General features: G+C 30.2%; 1 protein-coding gene across 3 annotated transcripts in view; it reads left to right on the top strand.

Moving 5' to 3' along the window:
• Ca-alpha1T (Ca[2+]-channel protein alpha[[1]] subunit T) overlaps positions 1-15,873 on the top strand; it is a 490,322-nt gene extending 474,449 nt beyond the window's left edge. For all 3 annotated transcript variants that reach the window (XM_071887138.1, XM_071887140.1, XM_040707946.2), the window contains 12 exons: positions 1,883-1,952; positions 2,026-2,553; positions 2,606-2,798; positions 3,232-3,543; positions 3,601-3,825; positions 3,900-4,092; positions 6,836-6,987; positions 7,044-7,153; positions 7,534-7,664; positions 7,747-7,896; positions 8,872-9,164; positions 13,460-15,873. In XM_071887138.1, coding sequence (XP_071743239.1) covers positions 1,883-1,952; positions 2,026-2,553; positions 2,606-2,798; positions 3,232-3,543; positions 3,601-3,825; positions 3,900-4,092; positions 6,836-6,987; positions 7,044-7,153; positions 7,534-7,664; positions 7,747-7,896; positions 8,872-9,164; positions 13,460-13,528 — 2,426 coding nt within the window. In that variant the 3' untranslated portion in view covers positions 13,529-15,873. The remainder of the gene's footprint in view (positions 1-1,882; positions 1,953-2,025; positions 2,554-2,605; positions 2,799-3,231; positions 3,544-3,600; positions 3,826-3,899; positions 4,093-6,835; positions 6,988-7,043; positions 7,154-7,533; positions 7,665-7,746; positions 7,897-8,871; positions 9,165-13,459) is intronic.
• The last annotated feature ends 1,135 nt before the right edge of the window (positions 15,874-17,008 follow it).

The following is a 17,008-nucleotide window of genomic DNA, read 5'->3' as shown; positions in this document are numbered from 1 at the left end:
AATTATGTTTGGATTATAGGATAGTATACTCGTATGACTCATCGATGTATGTCGGCGTTCTTTATTCTTTCCTTTCATAGTATTGAGTGAAAAATCTTATAAATACCCCAATTTGAACTATATCATGTCTGACCCCCATCAGGAAAAAAATCAGTTATACTCATTTGCCATCTTTTTTAGGACAATATAATACCAGCAGGTGAAGTTATCGTAGGAAAGTATGTATATGAACAGCAACGATTTAAAACTAGAAAATGTTAACTCTTCTGTACTTTCCTGGAATATTCACTTTTCCATGGGGAAAGACTAGTATCTGTAGCAGATCTTTTTTAATAGATCCTGACCTAGTACGTGAACTCATTGTGTACTACCCTTCAATAAGGGGTTTCTTTTTCTTACTCTATTTTAAATTTTTAATATAATCTAATGAAATTTTTTCCAATGATTCAGGAATGTTGGACTCATTCCCTGATGGCTTAGTTTTACGACTACCTGTTTCATCATCGACCGAGAGTGATTTGACTTATTTCTACATTAGATACATCTTTCAACACATCATCTTCGTCCAAAATCAATATTTCCCTCTTACTTTTTGGAGATCCCCCATTATTTGCCTCTTTTCTGTTGCAAAGAATTCCTCTTCACCGATTTGTCATCCTTCCCTGGCGAGCGACTTCCTTCTTGATTTTCCCCATCATTTTGAGACATATCTTATTTCAATTCCTTTAGATTTTGAAAGATCACTGTTACCATCTTGATCTTTTCCTCTTGCTCTTGACATATTTTCTTACCAAATTCTGTGATTAAGTCTGACCATTTTATTTAGCTATTTGTACAGTTTTTGGTAAAATGACCAATGATAAATCATTTTACACTTGTTTTAGGCTGACCCAGATAACGTATTAGGGTCTTAAAATCCTTTATGGGAAGAAAACCCAACAACTCATACCTAAGGATTAAGCTCAAGATGAAGTTTCCATTATTTAGACCCTATAATCTTACATTATGGAAGACACTTCCTTTATTTTAGCACAAAATAAAAAACAACCTCTTGTGGGGGAAGATATCGAGTGGGTAAGGAATATATTCAAGTTAATAGGTACATTTCTCCACTTAGAGCTTCTAGTTTATAGCTTTGATTGAGATAACACTAATGAACATTTTATTAATATAAAATTTGTATGTATTAAGCCTACTATAATATGCACTACATATATAATGATGACGTGATGCAAAAACGTTCATCTTAATTTTTATTAAGTAATTGTCTTTTTAAAATAATATAACTTATGTACTGTTATGTATATGAACACAACTAAAATATAAGCACGGGAGGGGGGATAATTTTTTTCCCCATATTTTTTTATCAATCAATAGACTATATTGAAAGAAAAAACATTTAAGTTATATTTATGTATTCATATACAACAAATACTTTGGGATATAGCAAAAAAAAATTAATAGTTTAGAAATTTATTATGATATACAGCTGTTCTAAAGTTTATTCATTCAACTAAAACAACCAATATTTGTGTTCTTTATATTTGTTTATTTTACTTTACAAAAAGTTTTTTTTTTAATTTTAAATTTAGTTTCGACTTGTTTTATTAAAAACTTGTCAGAAGGTTTATTTTATAGAGAGAATAATAAATCATTAACATTTCAAAGTTATCTAACTGACGGCATGAGAGTTGGAGAGTTAACTTGAGATCTCGTCATGTCAATCATTAATTTAATATTTGCTCAAGAGATAATTGAAAATCAATCTCATTGTTGATGTAAATTTTATGTACATTTAATAAGTTTATCCGATAAAGCAATGCTTCTGGATATGGTTTGCTCATTTATAAATGAAATCTTTTTTTCTATTTGTGATGTATAGATGAGGAATTGGAGATACGAAATGGGATGTATATTTCGTCAGGGAGACGGGAATCGAGTAAAGTGAATAAGTAAGAGGAGCAGCTAATTATTAATTTAATTTTTGTTTGTTATATATAGAATATATGTTTCATTTTTTTATAGATCAATTCTGGATGCACTACGAATCAAAGTGTTGACAGAAATAGGCGAGCCACGCCAATTAGTAATGCCCTGCCCTAACTGCGGTGACAATCGTGTCATTATGGCTCGACAAGTTAGACGCCAAGACATTGAGAACAATCCGATATTCGCCGACTTGTTTAATAATAATAATAACGAACCGAACATGAACAACATTCATAACAATCAACCACCTCCGGATCAGCAACAACCCAATTCCCCTCCACCTTTCGTTCCATCCCCTCCTCTTCCTCCTCCAGCCAATGAATTACCGCCAAGTAGTGTCATTACTGAAAATGACCTAAAGCCTTCAACTAAAAATGGGGCCAATGGCAGATCCAACTCCATCCATATGATGCTGGAAGAATCATCTAATAACTCCACATCAGAAATTCCCCGAAATCCCATTTACCGAATTCGTTATTGGCTCCTCATGGGTTTGAACAAATGGAGGCGCTTTCTATATCGAAGGGACGCCTACACACTCTACGTATTTCATCCTAATCACAAGTATTTAGTTTTTGTAGAAATAAAAACAGTTATGACTTCATTTCCTCCACAGAATTCGATTAAAGTGTACTGAGATTACGTCAAGGGGTTGGTTTGACTTCATCGTTCTCCTCTTCATTGCGAGTAATTGTATTACTTTAGCCATGGAACGACCCAATATACCTCCTTGGTCTCCTGAGAGGAAACTCCTTAATGTTCTTAACTCGATTTTTACCTTTATTTTCACAATCGAAATGGCCATGAAGGTAACAGCATAAAAAAAAACATAACTTTCTTAACGAAAGAGATACAAGAAAAAGAGGAGATAGAGAAAGAGTGAAATTTAAATAAGTAAAAGGGTTATCATAAATAAATTTAATGAAAAGTGAGAATTATTTATAGTCTTCTATTATGATATACATAGATATATGAATATTTTGGCAAAAATATTAAACAAGACGATGCTGTTAGTTTAGGGAAATATCATTATTCTTTTTTGTTTTATTTTCATGGTAAAAAATACTTTGAGGGAAGGAAAAAAAAAAGGAACTTTTTAATACTTGTACAAATTTTTTTTTTTGAATGGGAGCATTATGTAACAATAGTATATTATGTTCTTTTTTATTCATTTCTTTGAGAAAATTTGCCACAAAAATATAATAAAATTGCACATAGTTTTTTAACAATAATTTTTTTTAGGCCATATCTACGGGTTTAATATATGGTGCTGAGGCTTATTTTAAAAACGGATGGAACATCATGGACGGCTCTTTAGTGATAGTTTCATTTGTAGATACAGTATCTGGTCTCTTACTAGGGAAAAGCTCTAAAATATTTGATATTCTACGCGTTTTTCGACTCGTAAGAGCCCTTCGACCCCTTCGTGTCATTAATAGAGCTCCAGGGCTTAAATTAGTCGTACAAACCCTTCTTTCTTCACTCAAGCCCATAGGGAATATTGTATTGATATGCTGTACCTTTTTTATCATTTTTGGAATACTTGGTGTTCAAGTAAGTTATTGGAAGGATATTATTATTTACTTAAATCTATACAAGTGAATTTTTCAGTTATTCAAGGGTATATTTTATTACTGCGAAGGGCCGCATGCCAACATCGTTAAAAATAAGACTCAATGTCTAGAACTCAGTGATAAAGGGAATCGCTGGATAAACCACAAATACAATTTTGACAACTTGGGCCACGCTCTCATGTCCCTTTTTGTTCTCTCATCCAAGGATGGGTGGGTGAACATCATGTACCAAGGGTTGGATGCTGTTGGACTCGACCAGCAGGTACTTCAATAGAATTTCTTAAATGACACACTCAACTTTCCTTTGATTGATTGTTTCTCCCTGTTTATAATTAGCCGAAAGAGAATTTCAACGAATGGAGATTAATTTACTTTATCAGTTTTTTACTACTTGTTGGGTTCTTTGTACTCAACATGTTTGTGGGAGTGGTGGTGGAGAACTTCCATAGGTGTCGAGCAGAGCAAGAGAAGGAAGAGCGTGCTCGGAGAGCTGCGAAAAGGGCTAAAAAAATTGAGGAAAGGCGAAGACGTAAGTTATATAACTGAGTCAACAAAAATCAAGCTTTTTTAAGCCTAAGTAATTGAAATAGGGATATCAATTAGAAAATAATAAGTAATATGGAATCGAGTTTTAATTTATTTTTAACAACAAAGGTATTATTAATATTATGTGTGTATAATTTCCCCGCTCTTTTCTTTTTATTCTTTGTTCTGAAGGAGATTAAATTAGAAAGGAAACAGTGAAAATATGTTGAAAATAATAATAATTTTAGGAAAGAAATTAAATTAAATATCCTCCATGTTTTTCACATGTCTTCTTTTCTTATGCATATGTACAGTGTCGATCTTATCTAGTGGTATACATTTTATTATTTTCAATCCGGAATGGCATTGGTGCAAAATCACGGAGGAGGACAACAAGACATCTTTATCTTAGAACAGAGCAAGCTGAGAATTGAAAAAAAAAAAATCTTATTCCCAAGAGGTATTGCAATAAAAGAGTAACAAAACGCTTTGTGAAAATTACTAAATTAAACTTTTCGATTATACTTGATACGAACAAATATTGTGATTTTGACGTAGGAACAGTATCATATGGCATATAGCGTATACTACATGGAGTACGTTAGCAAAAAAGCAAACATGTAATTTTCAAAGGCCTCTATTGAGACCAAATTTGTACCCCAAAGAGCGTTCGTCATAGGTGGTAGTAACTTCCTGCCAAGTCTGGACTGGGTTGGAAAGGGGGAAAAAGATTCTAAATTATATCAAGGACAACAAAAATATAGGGTAAATTTTGCTCTTTTCTGATGAAAAAAAAACCACTGTAAATAAGCAGAACAGCCGCTACATCACAACTCAATATCCAGATAATGGCTCAGCTTCAGTGAGACGTGTCTTCTTAATAAAAAATCCAGCCGGAATTATGATCTTGTGCGTTGTGAAATCTTCACTCCCATTTTTGTGGAGAGGAAAGAGCGGCTCAATACAGATGCTTACATCAAACTTCCGGATATGTACCTAAGTGCTACTTCGGGCCAGAGAAAAGTTGTTTAACTTACTCTTTCATGCTTGAGGAGTGAACATATGATTTGCGAATAAAATATAAGGTGTAACCACGAATGTATTTACTCACGATGGAGCTCTGTATCTTTGCCCGCTAAGATGCAGACCTTCCTGAGAGACAACATTCCGCGCCTCAACATGTGGGTGCCCTCCTCTCCAGACAAAACCCCTTGGACTACTCTACCTATATACATCTGAAGGAGATGTTGTGTACTACTCCTCACAGGGGTGTGCAGTCTCTGGAGACTTCCATCAAGAGTGTGACTGCATAGTCGTATTGAGGCAATTATTAGAGCTGAGGGCTGATATATTCAAATAAAAGTTATGCGGAGCACTATTTTCAGATAACTTTATTAAATAAATGTCCTCAGAAAGTCTCGAATTTAAATTTTACTATTGAAAAGTTGAAAAAAATATAATGTTTACCACTAGAATCATGTATATAAAGGTGAGTCGTATTGAAGGGATTTGATCAATTTCTTCGAATTTTGAAAATATAATTCTGGGAAAAGTTGTGTATTACTTATACATTTTGTTAAGTATGAGCTCGAGGGTGTGGGTTTCAGAGGTTCCCCACTACATTTATGGGTTTTTTTTCTTTTTTCATATGATCGATTTATTTGTGCGGATGACTAATTTCATTCACTCTATCGTACAAACAAGCTTACTTTACTTATTTTTATGAGGATTAGCTACTTATTAGGTATTGAAGATGATTAATCATTAATTATCATGTTCGAAAAATTATTATTTTGCTTTCGATGCATAAAGATGAAAATAACTCAATATTTAACAGAAAATACAAAATTTGATTTGTTGAACCTATAATTTTTCTTCAATCAGCCACATGAACCATTTGATTATTATTGATTAAAAATAATAAATCAAACTTTTTAAAGGAGTTGTATTCCTAACTATGATTAGTAATATCGGAAAAAATATTTAAAAATTCACAAAATATGTATAAATAATGTTTTAACCGAATGGGGGAACCCCTAAAATGCAGTAAATTGTCCTTAAATTTGGCATGGAATAGTAAATCATTGATTTCTAAAAATTTTATTGATTTTCAAGATACTCCAATGTACTTTTTTTACAATATATATACCTTATATCTATAGAAATAGAAGAATAAATTATTCAAAAAAATATACATCCATATATATTTATCGCACAAGGATGGTCGGAAAAGTTACCGACCTTAACCTGAAGATGTCAGCAAATAGTAAATAAAAGTTAGTCACATACAATTAGAATCTGTTACCAGTTACTCTCCAAAGTTTCAGGCATTTTGATTGCGCAGTTGATATACATTAGTCGTTTGAGTGATTTGATGTGAATGTTTTTGGGAAAATAAATTTTTTTTTTAATATATTTTTCATCATAGTCTCTTTTTAAATCTAGACACTTCTCCAAGCATATTTACAGACAGAACAGGTTACAGGGATGGGAGACTCGGTGGGAGAAGTGTGTAGAATTGCAAGGAGACTATGTTGAAATTAAAATAACAAATCAGATTTTTTCCTTTCAGGTCAGACACTTTTCAGACCACTCTCGTACATTTTTATTAAATTTTATAGTGGTTTTATGAAATAGGATGCCACTATGCTGTAGAGAATAAAATAAAATAAATTATATGCATTTATTTTATAATATTTATTTACATGTTTCTTCCTTATGATGCATCCCCATTTATTGATTTTTAGGAATGATGAAAGCACCTTACTACATTCACTATTCCCATTATCGTCTTTCTGTTCACAAAGTGGTCACCTCAAAATATTTTGACCTTGCAATCTCTGCCGTTATAGGCCTCAATGTCATCACAATGGCAATGGAATTTTATATGATGCCTGTCGTAAGTATTTGTGATCCGTAAGAGGCTATATGAAACTAAATCCCTTCTTTTATTAGGTTTTAGCCTATGCCTTAAAAGTTTGCAATTATTTTTTTACAGCAGTTTTTATATTAGAGGCGGGGATGAAAATATCAGCTCTTGGAATTGGTAGATATCTAAGTGATAAGTAAGTTCCATGGTGAATTAAATTAGTGTTGAGTTTCGGTTCAACATCTTGGACGGATCTAAGAGAGTTATGATTTGTGTAAGACCAAACTAATTCAATTAAGTTTGGTTCAAACTGGTTTTGTTGCATACTTCGGTCAGCACAAAAAAAATGACTTTTCCTAAAGAAGAAAAACGATTTTTTTTAAATGATTTTTTTTTAGAAAATGGAAATTTTAAGATAACAAATTAAACTTTTGTTCATGTTTTCAGAACGCAGTCCCAAACTACGTTTTAGTCTAGATTACACCGGAAAGAAAAAGTCAATTTATACTGATTCTCAACACCAGTATTTATATATTCGCTCATCAATTTACAAGTTAATTTTTTTTCTCCTTTCAGATGGAATCAGTTGGACGTGGTCATAGTTTTACTTTCTGTTGTTGGAATTGTATTAGAAGAAATCAAATCTGATATGATGCCCATTAATCCCACCATTATGAGGGTCATGAGAGTACTTCGAATAGCCAGGGGTAAACCTTAGCAGAAAAAAACAACAACTTTGTTTTCTATTTGTAATATAATATTTATGTAACTTTTACTCATTTATTTTAGTTTTAAAGCTACTGAAAATGGCAAAGGGGATTAGAGCTTTACTAGATACAGTGATGCAGGCACTGCCTCAAGTTGGGAACCTAGGACTTTTGTTCTTTCTGTTATTTTTTATATTCGCGGCACTTGGTGTGGAAATGTTTGGAAGATTAGGTAGGTACCATTACACATACATGACCAAGCAACACAAAAACAAACTAGCGGTTTTTCCTCAATATTGAACTTGATAAATATTCGTATTCTCCCGCATATAATTGCAAGGGCGTCCGCAGGATCCCAAAAAAAATTGAAAAATGGAAAAAATTTCAAATACTAAATTTTGGAAGATAAATTTCAAAAATTCATAGCTTTTCACAGAAAATTTGATTTCAAATATTAAACTTTTTGGAAATAAGCTTCAAAAATCCACAAATTCTATTCAAAAAAATAAAACTTTTAGGAAAAAAAAATCAAATAACTTAATAAGGGGAGGGGAGAGGGTACATTTTCAATTTCTATATACAAATCACTTTAATTAACCCTTGGGAGGGGCCTTTAATTGCACTTAAAGTATCAAAAAATCATTAATCATTTATAGATTTTATCTGAAAAAAACATATCAGGGTTATATTAAGTCAAATCAAATAGTGGTTCTACCATATAGTTAATACCCTAGAATATTTTAACTTATTCTAGAAAGTTAAATAGAAATCTTATAAATAAGTGAACTATGTTTTGAATTATTGGGCAGTATATATAAATTACACATGAAACACTCATTTTGTGCAAATGAATTCAAGCCGAAAAAGGAATCTATCTTTGAGTGCAGAGTCCACAACGGATCTCAATTTTTCTTTCAGTCATCTGAATTTTGAAATATCTGGAATTATAATAATTTGGGACTATTATTGTTCCAAGTCATTTTTTTACCCTTAAAACAATCCCCCCCAAAAAAATATAGATAGATAAATTTGATTATTGTCTTCAATTCAACTGTATACCCCCCCCCCCTAATTATTTTCTTGTGTTGTGTATAAAATAAATGAAACATTTCTCCGTTTGTTTATTTTTGTTCAAGATTGTTTTTGTGTTCACTTACCATATACTTTAGTATTTTCATTTATATACTTTTTATATTCGTTGTTTTAGAGTGTGACGACGATCATCCTTGTCAGGGCTTGGGAGAGCATGCACATTTTCGATCCTTTGGCATGGCTTTCCTCACTTTATTTAGAATTGCTACAGGAGACAACTGGAATGGGATAATGAAGGATACACTTCGTGAAGAATGTGAAAATGGGGATGATTGTCTCAGGAACTGCTGTGTCTCTCCCTACTTTGCACCTTTATTCTTTGTTGTGTTCGTTCTGATGGCCCAATTCGTCCTTGTCAATGTTGTAGTTGCCGTTTTGATGAAGCATTTAGAAGAATCTCATAAACAGGTCTGCGAGCAAGATCTTCTTTCACTTCAATATCATGATGATTATTACTATTATGATTGCTGAATATTTTATTACGTCATAATTACAGATAATTAATTTATTTATATATTCATCATGAAATTTCAATGAAAGTTTTTTTTTTTTTTTTTTTTTTTTTCATTGACAAAATGATATTCCTTCTTATATAATTCTTTTCCAAAAAGAAGTTGGATAAGAGACTTGAATCCTTGATTTTTGTGGAGTGTTTTTAGAATGAAGAAGTTTTATAATCATGCTGGTTTTTTTCCTACTTATTAGCTCTTTTTTTTAATCAAAATTCAAGATTGATTAGATTTTTATGATCAGTGACAATGCATATTATTGACACCTACATACGTATTTTCTAGCTCATTTTGGAAAGCGTAAGAATAATTATTAATCATCATTCTTTGTACAAAGTGCATCTTAGAAGAAACGGTCAAATAAGTCAAATGCTTTCTTTTCTCCTTCAATAATTTGTTGCTATTTTTTTTTTTTTCAAGAAAACCGTTTGCTGATCACTTTTTCATCGTATACTTCGACAAATTACGAGAAAACTTTTTTCAATTGTACAAAAAAAGTTTGAAAAATATGAATTAAAAATTCAGTAAAGTGATATTTTCAAAAAAAAGAATTTCATTACTGGGTTTTATTTCATTTCATATTCAGGACAATAACTAGATACACAGAGTTAAATGCCTACTTTTTTTTTTTTTTTTTTTTTGGTATTTATTGTTAAAATGAAACACTGATTTTTGATTTTTTGAAATAATACATAACACCATATTATTTTATAACACAATTTCAAAATGAACTTTACGGGTCAAGTCTTTTGGGAATATTCTATGTAAATGTACACAAAATTGATATTTAAAAGCTTGAATTCAGACTTGCACACTTTATTTTAATTGCACATTGGCTAAAAGAGTAATATTAATAGCCTATTTCTAATTCTTTCTCTTTTTGAACAACAAAATGAGTTGGAATTGACTCAGTAAATTGCTTTATTCGATGTAAGAAAAAGGTTAGTTCTTTCTCAGAGATTGTAGATTGAATCCATTATTTTAATATTTTATTTTACATAGTACATAGACATTAAATACAAAAATTTTAAGTACATATGAACATGTGTAGTTGCCATGTATAAAGGAAGAGCCATTAAAAGATTATTGTACAAAAAGGATCTGTGCCTAACTGATTTATGAAGATCCCTTTGTACAATACTCGATAAATCAAAAAAAACTTAGAGTAGATTTTTTATCTATAAATCTATTTATAAAAACTATATAATATTGAGCGTGTCAATTCATTTCAACAAGTGTTATTTGAGGGAACCTTATTTCAGCGTATATTTTTCCAAAGAGCTTATTTTTTGGTCATTCTTATTTCAGTGAATCGTTCATATATATATGCATTGACTCATTATTAGAAATAACAAAGCCTTTCAGTCAAATTAGATCTAACCCTAAGTTCATACTGCGTCAGAATAATTATATGCCTCTTTTCAGACTTATAAATACCATTATCAAGCCTACATTCTTCCATCTATAAAACCAACTCCCAATTTAATTTATAATGGATTTGTTTTGTATCTTATATATGATATAAAATTTTTGTGAAACTTTAAAAGGGATTCATGGTTTGGGGCTCTCATTCAATGTCGGATCCATCATTAATAACGAAGACTTAGCCCATCCTAAGCAAAGAAAAGATTGTTTATCGAAAGTTTTATTATATCTAGAGATGTAAAAATATCTGAAATCCGGTTGAGTATAAAAATCCCGCTTGAGAATTATTCATAAAATATCGACATAACATATCAACAAACAGAGACCAATAATGTACTGATATCGTTTGAATTTTCAAACTAAAACTTAATCATTAATTGGAGTACACATGTTTTAGAGGTTTCAATAGAGTACAAATACTAGGCGCATTGGTATCTAAAAACAAAAATCTGAAAAATGGCACGGTCAATTTATAGAATGTTTTAGAGGAGAGTAGGTTAGCTGTGATGAAGATTTATTGGATTATTCAAATATTATATCATTAAGAATTACAGAATAATAAGAATAGCTTTGGAAAAAAAAAAACATTGTTCAAATTGATAACTATAAAAAAATCTCAGAGGCGTTTTAGATTAGGTTTATTCCAACTCCAGTTATCAATATACTCTTTATTGCTCGCCTGGATTCAGGCAATTTTCAAAAATATCTAAAATTATATCCAGTAACAAAGTATTATATCTACCAATGCTTAGTATATTAAAAAACTGCTTAAATTAGGTTCGTTGAAAATAAAAAGAAGCTCACCGAAAAAATACACTCTAAAATGAGGCTCATAAAAAAAGAAACTAGTCGAAATGATTGCACACGGATATTTAAATATATATTTATGTTTATGAAATAATTAGTGGCATGGTTACGTTGAGTCTTCTTTATACACCCATTTACATTTTAATATTAACATATTTATAATTTCTACTATCCTTTTCAACGCTCGCAGGATATAATATCTATTCCCTAACATTGTTAATCATTGTACGTACATAACTCATGTAAATGAAATTTTCATTACTTTATAAATTCAAACTAAATACCTTCCTTTTAAAAAATAGAAAGAAAAAAATAATAATATATTGCAATTGAGGTAGTGTAAGTGACCGACGAGTCTATTGAATATATATTTAATGTATGTTAGTTAATCTATATCAGTTTTCTATGTCGTTAGTAAGTTGAGATTCTATTTTTTATATTTTTTTTTTTTGTAAATTTTTTTTACAAATGTATTTACGTAATGAAAGAAAAAAAACATAGAGAAGACAAGACGTCACATTTGTTCTTGAATAATACTGGATATACAATAAATTATCCTTTTTTTGGTGGTAAAATATTTTTTGGTTACTTTAAATACTAAAAAATAAAGTTAAAATGTCGTTAAGACAATTTGCATGCACATACAGCAAATTTTTTTAGCCCATAATTTATATGACTTTTGTTTAAAATACATTTTCTTCTTACTTAAATTTAAGGATTTTTTTTTTGTGGATGAGGACCTCAGAAATTTGAGGATTACATCATAAGTGGGCCAACATTTGATAAAAATAATAGTACTACAAAAACCGGTTCTTATACTAATTTAATATAGCACCGTTTTAAATGTCTCAGTGCCTTGATGTCATTGCAGTAATGTTTTACTAAATTCAATGACATACCATAAATTGTATGATAGACTTAAATTGTGGTAACTAGCGTTTCCTTCATGCCATCTGACAAAAAGGAGCATTGTATAATTTAAAAAATATCCCTAAAACGTAATTGTAATTTATAGCAATACCCGATTTATTATGGATTTTTATATGATATTTGTTTTTTCTTTTAATAGCAGAAATAATAGCACTCAATCACATTTGAGCTCCAACAGTCCAGTATCTGCACTGAACCCAATTTTTAGCTTCACAATTGTGTCTATCTTCCCTATTATAAGCTAAACTTATGGTGTATACATATGATTTTTGATCTACTGATAACCAACTATGTCAAAATAGAAAACCTATTTGACTTCTCTATATTTTTATTTCTCTACGTTTAATATTTGTACAGTAAAGTTGAAATACTTGAGAGCTAGAAGAAGTTGATTAAAGGGTCAGGAAAAGGTTTTATGGATATCATATACAAACCTATGTATATATGAAGGAATGCATGTTCACTCAAGGAATAAGAAATTCATTTGTGAGTCCTTCTGTTTGACTGCATTCAAAGAGTCGTTGCTTCTAACTAATCATTTCCCACTTATGGTAAAAAGGTTTCTGCATGCACCAGCTTCATCTAAATACCTTTATAGATTAGGACATGACTTTACATTTTAATGTTTTACTATTTATTTTTTTGATGAAATGCCTAATCGCAGATGTAAGGGACTCATTACGCGATGAACAACAGAATGAATATATATAAATATTTCTTTATTCAATTCAATTTTTAAATGTATTCAGAAACCATTTATATAGATTCAAATTATTTCAGTGAGTGTGGGACTCTGTTATGAGTTTTATTATTTTGTTTAATTGCATACATTAAGAAAAGCTTGCAATCAAAGTTTTTTGACACACACTTGCAAAAAAATGTGAAATTTCATCATTTATAAAAATAAAATTTGTATCATTTTAAAAAACTGTTAATTTATGCACCGTTCTAATTGCAACCAGTACTAACAAAATACCTGATTATATGAATATTTTTAGCATTTTACTTTTATTTCATTTTATTTTTTTACAGATGGAAGACGATGTTGAAGTGGAGCTGGAATTAGAAAAACAGCTCGGTTTGGCCCATGAATTATTTTAAAGATAGTATCATTGAATCCCTTTTAATTCAAAATACAAAACCAATCCCTCCTACAAAAAAAATCTTCCCCACTTATACCTTACTAAAATATCATACATTAAAGCACAAAAATAATATCAAATCTTTTTTGTTAAAATTCTTAGAAAGCAATTAATTAGTATGTATATCTCAAAACCTCTTTGTTTTTTTGCAATATGTTTTTGGTAGTTTGACATAATTTGTTCCGCCATTATTTATACATATAGACATAGTATTATATAGTCCTACTACAACATAAAACCAAATCAATTAATAATAACCAATAACCAACCAAACATGCAAAAAACTATACTCAATAAATACCTTAATTTCACTATAATTTATGACATACATACATATTGGTATGGGCCTTGTTGAAGGGGCCATATTACTTCTATGTATTTGAGAAAGTAAATTTAGTGAGCCAAATCTGTCTCTCATAATAAATGTACATATATAAACATACATCCATATACTTTTTAAAAAACAAACCATTGTCAGTATTTTTATTTATTTCTGATGTTTTATACAATATGATGATTAATTAACTAGTTATTTTTTAAACTGTATGTTTTTGTGAATCATTCTCCCAAGTGCCGATAATAATCTCCCAGTATGCCTATTAAATAATATTATTAAGATTTTTTTTTCAAAATTATGTACCTACATAAACACAGTTATGCCCAAAATATTGGCACCAAACTATGGCTTATACCAAAATAAGAAGTGTCATTTCAAAATGTTATAAATAAGCTTTTCACTGAGATTAAATGAATATGTCTAAAAAATATTTAATGTACTTGAGTGCATTTTTTTAATGGTTATGTTCTTAGGTATCTACACATATTGGTACCCTTGATTTATAAATTAATGGAAATGGATAAAAAAATTAAATTACACTTTGTAATTATTGTTTCTTATCCATTGTTGAAAAAATAACTGCTAGCGTTTAAAAAAACATTTACCAATCATATATACAAACTCTTTTAAAACCTACCATCACTCAGAAAATGTAAGTGTACCAAATAAAATATTAATAGCTATTAGTACGTTGATTAATAACATTTTGAATTGACACTTACGGTTTTAGCACAATTTAGTATAACGAAAAATTTGTGGGGTGTCAATACTTAGAAACCCAACTATTTTATATTTATTTTTGGTATTGGTAAGGTAACAATCCCACCTTATATAGATGAGTTACTTGATAAACTTGTTAGTTAAGTTTCTGTCTCTTAAATATTTTCATAGTTCAAGCCATGGGCGTTGTTGGTAGGGAGAACAAGAAAAAAGTTTTAATTAAGGAGAGGCAATATGGGCCCCCACAAAAAAACAAAAGGATAATGACTGATGTCAGCCATTTAATTTATTCTACATCAACAATAAATAACATATTGAAAATATATCATTAAACAAATAAAATTTACACATAAGTGTCAAATTTTGTACTAAAACAAAAAGTTATTCAAAATTTCTCGAATATGAGTTTGAAAAAACGATTCTGAGCTAATTCACCCCCATCCCTCTCTCCCAGAGAAAAATGTGTGTTAATCCACTAAAAGGACCTTGCTTGCCTTTGCTTCAATATTTTGAGAGGAAACACGTTTCTCTCGAACTTTCTGTTATCCAAATTCACCACTCCCAGATTTACTTCATGTATATTTATAGAACGACCCCTCCTCCAATTGAAAAACCCAATCTACGCCCGTGGTTAAAGCCATACATAACTAAATTCCGTATATATTTACCCATACCAATGATAAATAAATTAATGTTTAAATTTACACATTTACGTATAATATTCAACTGATTTTTTGCTATTCCTTTTTGAACTCATAAGGGGAATATTTATACCATTGTATACATGCAAATATAAAAAAGATAAATCACCAGCACAAGGATCCAAACTGTATGTATTTCATTATAAATATATTTATGTAAATATTAATATTTCTAAGAACATAATATGTAAATGTGTTTCTAACCGCCACTATATTTGCTTCTGACCTTGCTGCCTATATAAAAACTGGTCTTCATCTCCTATGTACATACATTAGTGTGGTATTTTGGATGAGTGACAATAACTCAAAAAAATTCAGAGCAACATATATTACATATTATAAATATTTATGAAAATTGTATCCCTGAAATTATTGTGAAACCTTCAATTTCTTAAAAAATGTTATTTGGCTGTGAAAAGATAAATTTTATTACTATTATAATTACAATTCATTAATTAATGTATTGAATAGTTATATGAATGTATATACATATATATTGATAAATATCTTTGCTGAATATTTTAATATAAGTTTTATGAACCCAAATGTTTTGTTTTTATTTAAGTTAAGGGCGACAAACACGATTCTAACAACTAGAGCTAGCCATATGAGCGAGTGATAGGAAAGGGCGGGAGTGAGACTTGGGGTACTATTGATTAAAGTGCATTTTATAAAATCAGCAGCCTATGGTTGTTGAAGATAGAATAACACGGGATTAAAGTATAGAACATTAGAAGAGTTCATATAAAAAGTAGTTGACATTTTCAAATTCAGTAATACCGGATTTACTTCGTAAAAATTATGCAGAAGCTTCCATAAATTTTGAGAAACTGGGGTTTCCACGCAGAAAAAAGGTATATTACATGAAAAAAATATCTTTAATTGTTAAAGTTAGAGTTATTAGAATCATAATGAGTGAGATGTTGTTCGTATGCCCTTTTATTCTTGATGTGGGACAAGGACATTAGGTATCTGGATGGGGGGTTGTAAGAGTACTTAAATTGACATATTTCACAAAAATATTGCGTCGTTATCCAGTAGAATGGTGCACCAAATTTCATGGCCTCCATTCATTTCAACTCAGACGTGTAGGGAGAATTTTTTTAAGTATTTCACAAGTTGTCACCTTTATTTTATCACGCAACCTTTTCTCCAAAAAGAAACAGGGAAAAAAGACCGAAATCATTTATTAGTTGGCCAAATAAGGATATCATACCAACTGCTATTTATCTCTTAATGACCACCAGACTATAATCGTCAATAATTTCTCAACAATTCTTAAAATGAATTACGGAAGACATTCAATTGTATAAGAATGGATGGTTAGATAACTTTACATTTTTAAAGTTATTGGCAGAGTAACATGTCTCCTCCGTTACAAGTATCCTCCATCTCCCCCTATATTAATTTTATATATAAAAAAAGATGCAATCTAAAAAGAAAAAAAAATATTTTGAAGAATGATCCACTTTTGTCAGAAATAATGTTTAGTCAACAAAATTTAAATACAATCCTGGTAACCAATACAGCATTGAAAGAGAAATTGCTGCTACTTCTAAGCGTACTTATCGTTAAAAATCAATGCATACATATTCATTTTGAACCTTTCAAAACACTCCTTTTGATAAGTTTGACTCCGAAAGGATTTACAGTGACATGCGAGACATTAATGTATCAAAAA

The sequence above is a fragment of the Lepeophtheirus salmonis genome, chromosome 1, assembly GCF_016086655.4.
Source record: "Lepeophtheirus salmonis chromosome 1, UVic_Lsal_1.4, whole genome shotgun sequence".
NCBI lineage: Eukaryota > Metazoa > Arthropoda > Copepoda > Siphonostomatoida > Caligidae > Lepeophtheirus > Lepeophtheirus salmonis.
Note: the sequence above shows the minus strand (reverse complement) of the source record. Positions and strands in the feature narration are given on the sequence as shown.